This window comes from Pectinophora gossypiella, chromosome 12, assembly GCF_024362695.1.
Source record: "Pectinophora gossypiella chromosome 12, ilPecGoss1.1, whole genome shotgun sequence".
Lineage (NCBI taxonomy): Eukaryota > Metazoa > Arthropoda > Insecta > Lepidoptera > Gelechiidae > Pectinophora > Pectinophora gossypiella.
The window spans coordinates 5403468-5418152 of record NC_065415.1 but is presented as its reverse complement, the minus strand read 5'-3'; the positions used below and the strand labels follow the sequence as shown (position 1 = coordinate 5418152).

The 14685-nt window shown below is 39.1% G+C and overlaps 1 protein-coding gene across 2 annotated transcripts; it reads right to left on the bottom strand.

Annotated features, from left to right (window-relative positions):
• Window positions 1–232: 232 nt before the first annotated feature.
• On the bottom strand, window positions 233–13883 carry LOC126371458 (arginine/serine-rich protein PNISR). Of its 2 annotated transcripts, XM_050016763.1 has the most exons (12): window positions 13391–13883; window positions 12149–12260; window positions 11378–11533; window positions 9300–9412; window positions 7357–7523; window positions 6761–6904; window positions 4362–4467; window positions 4049–4114; window positions 3170–3249; window positions 2203–2335; window positions 819–1647; window positions 233–414 (listed from the first exon to the last, which is right to left on the bottom strand). In XM_050016763.1, the coding sequence occupies exons 1-11, from the start codon at window positions 13704–13706 to the stop codon at window positions 842–844; spliced, it is 2199 nt and encodes a 732-aa protein (XP_049872720.1). In that variant the 5' UTR covers window positions 13707–13883; the 3' UTR covers window positions 233–414; window positions 819–841. The 2 variants fall into 2 exon arrangements, with proteins under 2 accessions (XP_049872720.1, XP_049872719.1); XM_050016762.1 differs by having other exon boundaries at window positions 233–1647.
• Between the last annotated feature and the right edge of the window lie 802 nt (window positions 13884–14685).

Below are 14685 nucleotides of genomic sequence, written 5' to 3'. Positions count from 1 at the left end.
AACATTTATTAGGATCTCTTGAACTTCACCATCCCATTATTCCCTTTGCTTTGTATAATGAGACACATAACTGTTGTCAACAATCTTAATAAAATTGGTGTGTGAAATTCAGTTATCAGCTGTTAAGCATAATTCAACCCACTTTATTGAACTTTACCTGATAAGATAATTATTAGTCATTCACTAGTTCCGTTTATACATTGTCAGGTTTGGTTCTTAATGAAACATCATATATTTTTTCAATAATTTTATTGGAATAAAATCATGTAAGCTAGTGCATAAACCAGTACAAGCCAAACTCAAAAGACCATTTTTCAGTAAATCTGCTTTGAGCTTTGTGGGCTAACTGATTGGGAAAAACTATACACAACAAACTAGATAATTACACCTGAAGCAAGCACTCTACTGCCACACCTGTAAGAGAAAAAAATAGGAATAATATATCACAACCTCCGTTTCAGCTACGTGCCAGAAATATAATAATAAATACTCACAAAATTTTCTATTACAAGCACCATTCAGAATGAGTAGATTCATCTATTATTATATTCCTGACAACATATAATGTGCCTTAGGTTCTTATCTTAGTTTCCTACACAACTGCAATTTAAGCGGCTTCGGTTGACTTGATTCGTATGTTACGATAATACAGCAATCGAACAGCATTGCTCGATTTTTTTCTAGTTATATTCTATTTAACAGACTTATCAATTATGTTATATGTCACATATAACAGATTTTAAAAATATGACTTATTCTTTCATGGAGATGGAAGGTAATTTGTTTGATCGTGTTTAAAATAAGTAAACTAATACAACCTGTTGCTTTTGTAACCTGGTGTTCACCGGCGGTGTCGGGTCCGGCTGCCGCTGCTCGAGCGCCGCCGGTCGTAGTCCCTAGACCGCTCATACCTATCGTACTTGTCGTGGTCCCGCCAGGAGCGCTCGCGGGACCGCTCCCGCTTGGAGCTGTCGCGGTCGTACGACCGTCTGTCCCTCCGACGCGAGCGCTCCGAGGATCGGTCGCGCGACGACCGCCGCCTGCCCGATCGTGATTCGTAACTGATAGACCGCGATCGCTTCGACCGCTTTCTCGGCCGATCTTCATCAGAGTCATCCCTATATTTATCCTTATGTGACTTTTCATAATCCCTACTCCTAGAAGACTTGTGTCTATCGTAGTAGTCGTCTTTCTTTTTCGACCTAGACTTCTCATAGTCATCGTAATGTTTTGATTTAGAAGAACTTTTTTCATCTGACTTGTGTGATTTGTCTTTCTTGTGTTTTTCTTTTTTCGCTTTTCTATGGGAGTCGCCAGAGTCGGAACTCTTGCGTTTACGTTTCTTTGCTTTCGCGTCGACTTTGGTATCTGGTTCACTCTCTGAGGATTCACTGGAACTAGTTAAGGAGTCGGCCTCCGAGTCGCTTGTGGACGGCGAGCTCTCCTTCTTGTGGTTGTTCTTCTGAGGACTTGGCGTGTGTTCTTTCTTGTTATATTTCTTCGACTTCTCCTCCTGTATAGTATCCAATTTCCGAAAGCTATCTATCTTATCACTGGATTTGTAATTCTTTTTATCTTTAGACAACCGACGTTCAGGAATCTTCTCGGGAGTATCGCTTTCCACGGGGGGTGGTGTTGCTGATGACCCTGAAAGACAATTTTACTTCATTACACATTTCTTAAGCACGTGGCGGCTAAGCACTATTGAGAATAATTTTACAACACCTTTTGACGTGTAGTAGAAATAGGCGTGTTGCCATTCAAAGGTAGCAGAATGGTTCTAAAGTTCACGTGTCTATGGCGGCCTGTGATATTGAAAAGGTACCGATGGGAGTCTTGCGCAATGTTTCTCAAGATCATATTTATACAATCACGTCCGTATCCCTATTGGGATAGGCAGAGCCATAAATCATTAATAAGACACCCCGCAACTACCTCTAAAATAATTTCCAAGATAGACATAAAAATAATCACTCATACGGTAAACTCGGTCCTGTGGTTCACTGGTTTGCTTCCCAAACGGGTTCGAACCCCGTTAGCGGATTTGGACAAATGAGTTAATTATCTTAAGTGCGGTTTTCACTAACAGAATTGGCTCGACCATTATAGACGGCGATACGGCTCATCACATATCACGCTGGTCTACGTAGTTCATCTTGTGATGGATGTTGTACGTAGATAGTATGTAGTGTAGGTGCATACATGTCCGTCGCGGGCGCTCGGGCGTGTGCTGCGGCTCGGGGTCGCCCGCGTCGCGCAGCTCGGCGCGCCGCACCTCCGCCTCGATATCACGCGACGTACGCTCGAACTCGAATTTCTTCCGCTTTATTATGTCCTGGTACACAAACATATACATTACATACTTGTTCCGCGCCAGTACTTTGCGGCCAAGTAGTTAATGCAATTCACGTCAGGTAAAAAAAAAGTAAAAAAAAAATCCACGTCAGTAGTGCCACCATAGCCCCAAGCTTAAGAAAAGTTTCCTGGTGCCCAAATACCTCACTTTTCCCACGGCATTTACGCTCTTTGAATTCAGAACATTTGCGTTCCGTGCCAAAAATGTTGTCATTATTTTAATCTTAAGTACTAAACAATGTTCTTTATACTTTTCCAGGAAATCATGTTTTCACATGAACCTTTTTATTACAATACCATACAAAAAATATTTATTGCACTCAAGATAAATAATTATAATCTTTATTATGCTGGAACTGTAAAAAATGAGCCTTTTAATTTTAATTGTCGTTGAATTTATAAAGTGTGTTCACATGTTGTGATTTAGTTACCTTTCGGACAAAGTACAAAAACATGTTATGTAAGTATCTTTTTTACTTTTCGTGTGAGTTTTAAGTTAATGCCCGTTTTCACCAAGCCTCGTTTCATGTGCACTCTTATTTTTATTCCTTTTATGAGTACTCAAACTTGCTCGTATGTCGGTAAAAAACTTTTTGACGTGGCTTACTGTAGGTTTGCCTCTGATAGCCATTTATAGCATTTGCTACTTGGCCGGACAAATGAGGAGCGCTGAGGGCACGGTACAATAACCCTCCTTTTTGCGTAGCCGCGTAAAAATTAAGACAACAGGCCTGAGGGTGCCCAATGAAACCTTATTGGTTGTTTATGAAACAATCTCTGCTATCTCCAATTTGGTAAAAAAAAAAAAAATTACCTGTAGCTGCTGGTCGGAAACATCGTTCTGTTCGTCCTCCCCGCCGCTGTCTTCACTGCTACTCTCGTACGCGCCAAGCCCTGCACATACAAGAAACATGACAACAGGAGGCCATTTGTGCCAACCTACACCCGATCCGGTGTTGCCAGACTAAAACAATATTTAACAGACAAATCCCTAGAGCTGAGGGCCTAGACCATTATGCTCTTGCAAAACGATCAATCTTTTCATTTAAAAATAAACAGCCTCCATATTTTTTTAAACCTATTTTTATTACGACTTATTCGTCTCGAATAATTATATTTTCATTGAAAACAACCATGCTACGTCCAACATTAAATAGCTATTTCAATAAAAGAAAAAATAAAACAAAATATTTTTTTTTTCACATACAATAACTAACATTGATAAATAAATTCTTTGAATTTTCTTACCAATTATTCCACTACATACAATGTGTTAACACTGTACAATTACACGCAATGCCCACATGGTCAATGCTGTATAAATTTTGAAGCACAGCTGAAATAAAACGGCACTGGAACATAAATGGTGGTTCCATTTTCGCTTTTATTTTTTCATAGTGACAAGACAGACAGTCGAGACACTCCGACTTTAATATACGTAAGCACTTTTTTCAATTTGTCGCTTCGATAGTCGCGAGATTTCGAACTGAATGTCACTTGCACTTGACGCCATTTTGTTTTAATTTCGGATAACTCCTGAAACCACCATTTATGTCGAAACGAAACTGTCTCGCAGACTCTATCGCGATGGAAATAAGGTTTGCTAGTCATATTCGAGGAGTTACCAAGCGGAAGGTTTGTCAGGAGTATGCGAGGCAGTTCGTGGAGGGGGCACATTAGGGGCACGACTTACCGAGCCCGCTGGCGATAGCCGCGAGTGCCTTTGACTTGCTTGCCTTCATCGCGTTGAGGCGCGACGCTTTTACCATATAAATAAAACCAACATTAATCACACACACATGTATTCAGTTCGGCCAACATCTGAAATAAGACTTAGTTAGGATTGAAATAAAGACACAATTGTACACTATTCTTCACAGGTCGGTAGGTTATAATATCACAGTTTGATCACAGTCAGTACACGGCAACAGTTATTCGTTGTATATTGTAAAGTCTTGCGAGAGACCGTCGGGCCGTGCGGCCAAAGCATAGATGTGTGGAAATACCTTGTGCGGCGGTATATCGGGCCAATTCTTCTTGGCTCACCGTTTGGATCTCCGAGTCCGTCACCTCCAGCAGGATCTCCGTCAGCGACCGACGCACTGTCATCATCTGATGAGGGAACACATGTTAGATCAACCATACACCCTGCGTCAATCTTATGAACAGGCTAGATGATTGGGTCAAAAGATAAATTATAATCAATCTAATATACTTTGTTGCACACAAACAAAACATAAAAACATTTATAAAACAGTACATTATTGCTCTGAAGCAACTTGTGCCAGGCAACCACTACCGAGAATCAGCCATAAAAACTTAATATAAGCCAGCCAAAGATGATCAAAAATCATCCCATTTTTCATTTTGACTGATTTGCGAATTTATAATTAGGAATTAGAGTACGTTTGACCACGTTTATTCGCGTTGCTAGCATTAAAAACATACACAGTTTGTTTTATAAAAGAACCAAAATCAGTAAAATATAACAAAAATAAGATTATAATCAAAATCCCGAAGATTTGCATTAAAATTAAGATTTCGTTTTAGTTATCCTCAATTGATTACAGCTGGTATCACAGGTTATGGAAAGATAATATACTTGCATTTGATAATAAAAATGCTTTGCTGGAGGTCAAACAATAATAACTGATCTCAACATAAGAAACTAAATTTTTTGCTGTTTTATTTACATAGAGAAGAAATTATGCTATCCTACAGGGTAGCACTTCGAACACCGGTGGTCTCTCTCATTACCGATAACGCAAAGATACCCTATAATCTTTGGTATTTTGCATATATCCAGTTAGACCTTATGTAAAAAGACAAAAGATGATATTCCAAATATTTGTATTTAGTTCGATCGCTATCTCGAATAGATTGTTACATAACGATAATTCTTGGAATCATATTCTCAGGCGCCGTGGGTGTGGCCATTTTATGCTGCATAATTTTACAAATTTGATTATTGTCCTGTGTGGTAGCCGTGGTAGGCCAGTTGGAAGAACGCTTGACTCTCACTGGAAGGTCGCAGGTTCGAATACAGCACAGGCCTAAACCTGTGATTTCCGAAATCGTTTTTCGAATTCCTGTTCACGCACTCAGCGGTGAAGGAAAACATCGCGAGGAAACCCTACTCGAGAAATGCGTTTCGGAGGTATGTGACCTAACCTGTATTGGGCTGGTTTTTCCTTCGCAGGTTGGAAGGTCAGACAGGGAGTCGCTTCTGTGAAAAACCGGACCTGTCAAATCTTCAGGTTAGGTAAGCGGACCCTGTGAAAACGGGATAATGCTAGGGAAATCGTCCAGTGTAAGTTGGTCACACCAGCGCGCCTGTGGGTAGCACTTGGTATAGACGGCCTGATAGACTATGAAATTGTCGTGTCCTCCCTCACTTTATCATAACACAATTTTATATACAATGCATGCGGCAGTATGTATTCTTATCGCAGTTACTTTTTTAACTGCTATGCGAGTATTACGCGCGTTATCGCATGGTAAATTTACATTCGACGTCGTCATTTGTTTGTCAGCAATTTGTAAATGTCTACGTTCCGATACTGCTCAAGTGGACTTGCAGCTTTTTATTACATAATATTAGCGTGTAAAATGGAATTCTACGGTGATATTGCTGATGAATTCGGAAGAGTATCGTCTGCAGAAGCGACAATTTTGGGTCAGATTTTTTCGATCCAATTTTCTTTTTGCGTTAGACTACACAGCTCTTGTCAAGCTGGGACGACCATTGCAGCATACGCTTGCATGTTATTATCAAATAGAGTTTCCCTAAGCACGAGTGTGCTATTACAAGCAAAATCCTTTAGACCCACACAGGCCGACACGCATCGGTGTAAATCTCCTGGTGCGCAGTGCGTGACTCTCTGTAATCTCCTCTGCGTGATGATCCGCTGTCACGTACCGTGGGAGAGCCACCTTAAGGAGTTTAGTTAATCGTATCATTTCCTGCAAGTTCTCCGGCATTGGTGACGAGGCCACGCCTTAGATCGTCTTGTGGCGAATCACGCTCACGATTTATTTAGATTACATATATTTATCTAAAGTTAATTTTTAATATTCATGACGTAATAATATTATTTTGCTCATTTCCGAACGTTACTTTTAAAATGTCATTTTTCTGAACGGTCCCTGTTTGACAGATATAGAACGACTTTTTGAACGAGCACGCAACGTGTTGTAACGTGTCCGCTTGTAGCATACCTTAATTTTGTTTTTATTTCACAATTTATAAGAAAATATTATAATCACTTTACACCAAGCCGTTTGCTGTTTGAATCTGAGCCAGAATCATCACTCAATACCTTTGAGAACACCATCCAGAACATCAAGACTGCGATTCCCAATACACGAAAGTCTCTTATATATATAAGGAGTATAAATATCGTACCATTTCCTGCAAGATCTCCTCCTTGGTCTTCTTGGCGAGCAGTGGTTCCTCCTTCTCTGACTGCGGCGACTGCTCCCGGTCCAGCTGCGGCGGTGGCGGCGCGGTCACTTCTTCTTTTTCCGACTCACTCTCCGAGTCTGAGTCCTGTTTTAAAGAAAAGTAAATTCTTTATTTCCTTCATAAATACAATAAAAAAACTGTGGTCATGTGGTTAACCGGCTTGCTTCTCAAAAGGGGAACGCCAGTTCGAACCCCGGTACCGATATTGCACCAATGAGTTATTAATTTATCTTTAGTGTATTTTTTACTAACATGAGTTTTTACTAGCATGACTTTGTTGGCTCGTCTAACAAAATGCTGGGTGAGGTGTGGGCACTAAGTTCATCTTATATTGGTTGTACCTCTGATTACCTCAACTGGTATATGTATAGTCGTGAGCTATACTACAAAATCGTGCAAATTATAAGTGATTATAGACAATGATATATTTGCAGAGATTAAACTAGGAACCTATGTTTCAGGTCGGAAGGCAACTGTCATATTGTTCAAAGAGTGTATATAGTTCTAAAATCAAAACACATGGATCACAAACTTACGAATTTGCTCTTCGCCGGCACCATGGGTTGTCCATCAGCCTCCGCCTTCAACCTCTCCAACTCTTCTTCCTCCAATCTCTTTTTCTCTTTCTCCGCTGCTTCTCTCGCTTGCTTCTCTTGCTGTCTCTCTATTGCTCGCTGTTTCTCGCGTTCCATCTTCTCTAAGCCTGAAAGTTAAGGAAAAGTTGGAATTGGTGGTTTCCTAGGTCCCACCGGGAAAAAATAATACTTAATTAATTAATCATTATTTTAAATTTACTAAATAAAAAAGTAGCATGGAGAATGCTACACCGACAAGAGCGTGGCTCTTAAATTAGTGACGATTTCGCTCGACATCTAATTGTCTAGTTGGAGAAACGAGGCTATAAGAGTAACCACTGTACAAAGCCGTACTTTATACCATATATGCTCGTAATATACCAGCTTTCGAATCCAAGCAAATCTTCTTCTATCGTGCGGGTTGTGGGATCATTGATCAACCTTAGCAACCCTGAAAAGAGTTATATTTAAAGGGGAAACCACTGAGCCGTACATACTACGGTCAACCAAGGAACTTAAAGTAATATCATACCTTAAAAGCTAATATCACAATACATATTGTTATAACACAGTTTGGGATTTTTATGTTGATTCGATGGGCCAATTGCAAACATTCTTAGTTACCTGGTGAATTTTATCAAAACTATAGGCATGAGTGATTCAGGAGAATAGAATTGTTGAATCAAAGATTATTTTTCAATTTGCTATTCAATTCAGCACTGTTGAAATAGAATCAATGTAACTTAATATATTCCGAGATGTTTCAATGGGCGTAACTTATGTATTTACTTATTGCCTGTGCAAAGAAGCAATGAGGAGCAGTGATGTGCTCTTCCCTTTGGGAACTAACCTAACCATTAGACATATAAGACCAGACTACAAGAAAGAAAAAAATAAAAAAAAAGCAGCCAGTATCTTTAATATAAAAGAGTTTTTACAACGGCGAATAAGAAAATGACAGGTATAACTTAAAAATGGTGACTCCCGCTCCGGCTTGTTCCTGGTCCAAAGGCTCGCCATTGCCATTCAGCGCGGTAATGCGTTGGTGTTGTGGGCACCTTTGCTCCGGGAACAGTGAGGGGCGGGTTATTTAATGACTAGTTTTTATGTTTGTATTTGTGACGTATTGTTATAGTCATATTTACAATAAACACTTAAAATAAAATTATATGGTAAGTGTCCTGGAATTAGCACCAGTGTCATCACAAAACGAAGACAAACTAGTTTTAAAATATAGTCCGTATCATGAAAGAAGTCCCGCGGGCGCGGCGCCACTGTCGCAGATTCTGCTTTGTATCATTAAACTTGAATATGACTTGTCAATTAGTTCCATTAAAATCCGTCGACTTTTTCGTGGCGTGGCGTTGTTATTTTTGAACTTAAATAATTTTTGTTTTTTATAGCACAGGCGTTGGCTCAATGACGATACATAGATGTAAAGAATTTCGTATGGACAGGAGGACCCGGTGATGGTTAACACGCTCGTCTAGTTTGACAAGAGCTGCAGGTTCAAGTCCCGTCCGAGACAGAAATTTATTCGATTTAATTTTCTCCTTTTGAACTTAGTTTGTCTTTAGACTTTGTTTTATTATAATAGATATAGCAACCCAGACTACCCAACATGGTCTGGTAAGATTCCTGAACGAATCTCACGCGGTAGTATCCCCCCCACGTCTGTCAAATTCATATTTTTTCTTCTTCCAGACGATTCCGATCCATGTGCACGCTATACGCGGCCTTTCTGTTATTACTGTAAAAAGAAGTGTGCACTTTTTTGTAAAATACTTGTGTAATCTGAATATATCGTGCCAATCACCCCAATAAACGCAAGATTACCCTGAGATCAGACTGTTTTACTTCAACGCCTGACTAGCCCCATACAGTGTATTAATCGGTCGTTTTACCTTCTCGTATCCAAGCGGGTAGTTGTCTTCTCTTGGCCGCGTCGAGGGTGGGGGGCGGTGGAGTCGGCATCACTATCGGTTCGATCACCGGCGGCAACACGGGGCCTTTGTCCCTGAGGAGGTAATTTATAAAGTTATGCGGGATAGGGCATGAAGGAAACTATTATTTGTTTACCTTTGTTTATTTTAAACGTTTTTAATTTTCTACGTTTTCCTCTTTAAAAACAACCGTCCGCCATTTCCCTGTCATTCCGCAATTCTGTCCTCTCTCTCGCTCACTCCTCGTTCTCTTTCACACACCTTTGCGTTACGCTTCATTCAGCCTACCATTCCTACAGATATACATAAGCTTACTACTATATCCCATTTCGGGTAGTCAGAGGTACAGTCATGAGCAATATAATGTACCCACTTTAGGACTCTGTCGCACTAACATATTTGACATTTAGTGAGACTTACAGTTCAATTTGTCAAAAAAGTTAATGTGACATGGTACCAAAGTGTATACATATTAATGCTCGTGACCGTACATCCATCGTAAGCTTTATGTTAGACCAACGTGATAGGTGACGAGCCGTAACGCCGTCTATAATAGTCAAGCCAACTGTATTAGTGAAAACTGCACTTAATAATAATCCTATTTCATTGAGATTGTTAAGTATTTGAGATTGTTAACATAAACAGCCTATATACGTCCCACTGCTGGGCACAGGCCTCCCCTCAATCAACCGGAGGGGGTATGGAGCATACTCCACCACGCTTCTCAACTGCGGGTTGGTGGAGGTGTTTTTACGGCTAATAGCCGGGACCAACGGCTTAACGTGCCCTCCGAAGCACGGAATCATCTTACTTTTTTGGACAATCAGGTGATTCAAGCCTGAAAAGTCCTTACCAAACAAAGGACAGTCTCACAAAGTGATTTCGACAATGTCCCCATCGGGAATAGAACCCGGACCTGCAGATCGTGAGCCTAACGTTCTAACCACTAGACCACGGAGGCTGTTCATTGTTAGTTATATGTATATTAAGAAATAGGTAATACTTGATTGAACTTGATTCTTATTCATCATACCGTCACAATTTTAATTGAAAATTCTTCTTTCTAGTATGCTCTTCTACAGATATGAAAATCTCAAGGCTAATTATCTGAATATCTAGGGCATGTATTGAATTACGGCATGTTAGCATGTTTGAGTAATAACGTAAGCGTTATGATCTCATCAACCTTGATAATCGCGAATTCATTACATTTTTTTTTTCGGACGCCTGTATTTCTGGTTTGTCAAATTAAATATTGAAACAATACAACTACTACACTACTATTTCCGATTACTATTACTATACTACTATTTATTTACTATTTTTTTATTACTATACTAGTATTTCCTGGCATAACATAAAATCCGTCTTCGGCAGTAGATCAATGATCGACCTAACGGCCTCCGTGGTCGAGTTTTGAGCGTTGGGCCCACGATCCGGAGGTCCCAGGTTCAAATTCCGAAAATCACTTACACTGGTTATAGGACGTACAGGCTGATTACCTGATTGTCCGAAAGAAAAATGATCCGTGCTTCGGATGGCCCGTTAGGCCGTTGGTCCTGGTTACAACTAGCGAAGGATGTATCTTTGACTACTCCAATTTTCATTTTCGATTAGGATAATGTCTACTATCCGCTTTGAATTCCTAAGTATACCAATATGTCACGCAAGGTTGACGAGTAGAATGAGGGTTTCTAGCATATATATTAACCTAGAAATTCTACTCCAGTTGTCACGGCCTGCGGGGACGTATTGAACTAGCATTTCTAATTACGCAGCCGGGACCGACTGCTTAATGTACACTGCAAAGCACAGATCATCTTACTTTCAGACAATCTGTTGAGATTGAATGTCTTCATTAAATTAAGGATCAAAGAGTGATTTTTTACCACCATACGACTTACGTTGTGACAATAAGTCATGACGTGCCATATTAACCTCTTAAGACCGACACAATACACAATAGTTTCCAGACACAATAGTTAAACAATGGGGTTTGGATTTATAAAGAACATTCGGTCTTAGGAGGTTAAACGTACCTATGCGTTCGACTTCTAGAAGCTTTATGGTCCCGGTTCTTGCTCTTGGAGCGTCTGTCCCGTCCTCGACTGCTTTCGCGGCTGTTGTTCTGCTGGTCAGCTTGCGGAGCCGTCCAGTAGCCATGCTGGAATGTCGGTGTTGACCCCGTCGTGTACCTGAAAGAACACATCCAATATTATATATAAGCATGTAGGTTTGTATCTAGGTGTAGTGGTAGCCCAGTTGGTACAACGCTTGCCCCTCACTTTGAGGTCGCAGGTTTGAATCCAGCACAGGTCTAAACCAATGATTGTTTAGATCATAAATGATTATCACGAGCTCAGCGGTGAAGGAAAACATGATGAGGAAACCCACATTACCGAGAAATGCATTTTCGGAAGAATGTGACTTAACCTGTATTGGGCTTTTCTAACAGCGGGTTGGAAGATCAGACAGGCAGTCGCTTCTGCAGATTTTTGCCACATGTGATTTCCATCAAGATCTCTAAACGCCATACAAGACAACTTTTTTCAACAAGAACAATTTCTTTTCTTTCCTCAACTTTCTTTTTTATAATATCTATCTATTTCCAGATTAATCATAATGACACTCAATATTCAAACAAAATTGCGGTGAAGGTTTAGAGACTAAGTAAGGTCATAAAGGAGAGTATACAATAATTGAAATAAAACTTAAAGTTCATTTAATTGATACAATCATAATAAAACAGAGTCATGCTGCAATTGCAAAGTATAATTAAAATGAAAGTGAATGCGGTCTAGATATCTTACCCAGGCATTGGTGCTGTGCCATCTGGTGTGTACCCATCCATCATAGGCCCCATGGCCATCCCTGGGTCTGCACCCATTTTGGAGTCCACACCGCCTGCGCCCCATCCCCAACCTTGAAAGCAGGAAAATTAATTAAGTGTGATTTAGTGCATTTTTCACTAACACAGTTGGTTCCACCATAATATCATATTGGTCTAACAGAAAGCTCAGTAAGATGTGGGTAGCCTACTTAGTTTATCTTGTGATGGACGTACCTCTGACTACTCCATTGGGTTAGTCGTGTACTGTTATGTTATGTAATGTAGGATAGAAGTAATGATAATAGTTATCAATGTAATGTAATTTTAATAATAATACCATTATTACTCAAGTAAATACTAGCCAAGACCAACTGGTTAACATGCTCTCTGAGGGCATGGATCATCTTACTATGATAGGGATCGCAAACTTATTTTGTGTGATGTCACCATTGGGTTTCGAACCCGGGACCTCTGGATTGTGAGTTCAACACTCATTCACAGGCCCAAGAAGGCAGATTATTAGATACTAATCTCTCTGCCAATCTTGGCAGAGGTAGATTGGTGGACATGGGGTTGGTAGGTCCCCAAATCGTCGTAGTTTAGTAGCTGTTTTAATGGTACTGATTTAGCTTATCAGCTACCTAGGTCTACTACTTACTTCATGTCAGTTGTTTACATTACCTTATTTAAAGTTACTGTTGTATTGTATAATTCTCTGATAAAGTTATGCTTATCAATCAATGCCATTTCAAAGAAGGAAATTGATTTAAATTTAATTAAATAGAAAGAATAATATGCTTATATTAAATTTCTAGAAAATGTAGGATTTCATTGCTTTTTAATTTCTTGCACTTAGTTTTTGATGCATAATTTTTTTATTAACAGTTATTCAGGTTACAGTGTAAAATACTTTACATACCTATGAATGTATTGTACAGACTTGATATAATTATATAAAACAAACTAATCTATAAATATTTATACAGGTGATATTAAACAGTAAGCTGTATTTTAATACAATCATGGTATTAACAGCTCACAGTATGTATTCAATGATTTAAAATAGTATTCAATAGCTACCGATAATATAATGTAGGTCAATAATAAAAGCCAGGTTGCATAAAATTGTCACACTGATTAGAAAGAGTTGTTAAAAAAAAGGTTTTAAGGTTACACCTAAGTTGATTAGGTACTTCGAAACTATTTGTTTAAATAGCCTTACCCCATTGATTCCAACCAGCTGAACCCCAAGAGTTAGTGGCAGCGTCCCATTCGGCGCCGGGTGGGGGTTCAACGGGCTCCGAGTTGTTGTCTGGGTTCTCTACCTCCATCGGGGCTTCGCCTTCCTCCGCGTCCGGCTTCATTGACGGCGCAGGCGGCGCCGCCAAAATCGCCGCAGCTTCTTTCATAGCGATCCATTGCTGAGCTAAAGCTGCCCAGTCCACGGTGCTAGAGTCCACGTTCTGATACGCCGTGGGATTCAAAGCCCATTGCGTAGGATACGCTGGGTTCGCGGCGGCATCTTTGCCAGAGAACATGATTGCCGCAAGAATGTTTATTTACACTATTATATCAACTATTTCTATGTTCACACTACGTTATCAGGTTAAAAGTAACATTGGCACACTCATATTTCAGGTTTTACAGGGAAATAAAAGAAATAATACGTGAAAAATCACTATAACCACGGTACATTTTGTACTGCTTTTTTTTTTTCATCAGCTGCAATATTTATGTTGCCAATTTGTAAAAACAATTCCTACCATTATTATTATTCTAAATAAGTCAGGAATCACATAGGGAATTACAGTTAAAATTATTGTATTGGCTTTTATAATATGAATTCTAACGAAACCATATTTTAAATGCTTAATAAAACCTTATGGATTTTTTTTTAACTCTATTTTAGTCATTAAATTTTGCTATAATTATTTTGCTTTGGTAACATTACAATACTCCTGCCATCTGTTGAATAATTTTAAAAATAATTCATGACGCTATTCACCACTAGATGTCGCATACTTTTTTTGCTATTTGCAGCTAGATGGCGCAGTTTGAAGTGCATTTTCATTTTCATGAAACATCCTGAAGTTTTACGAATTATATTTAGGCATTTAGTAAAATAATTAGCTATTATTACTGTAAAATTAATGAAATTATGGGAGCGGCTTCTTAAAACAATGTATTTGGTAAGTAATAAAAATCCCGGAATCGAATTCCTGGAAATTAGAAAATATAAAAATACACAGGCAAATAAACGCCCTTTTTTATTACTCTTCATAGACATAGGTACTAAGTATTATTTGATTGTAACTAGAATAATTTATTCGTGTCATGTGATCCTGGTTTATCTTTAATATTATTTAGATTTAGTAAAAATAAAGAATAAACAATACAATAATTATTCTTTTCAGAAAAGGGAGCCACAAGCCGTTAGAAACCAAATTTTGGTACTGGAGTCAATGAAAATGAATAAACTTATGAAACTATAGGTCAGATAATTACAATACCTATAAA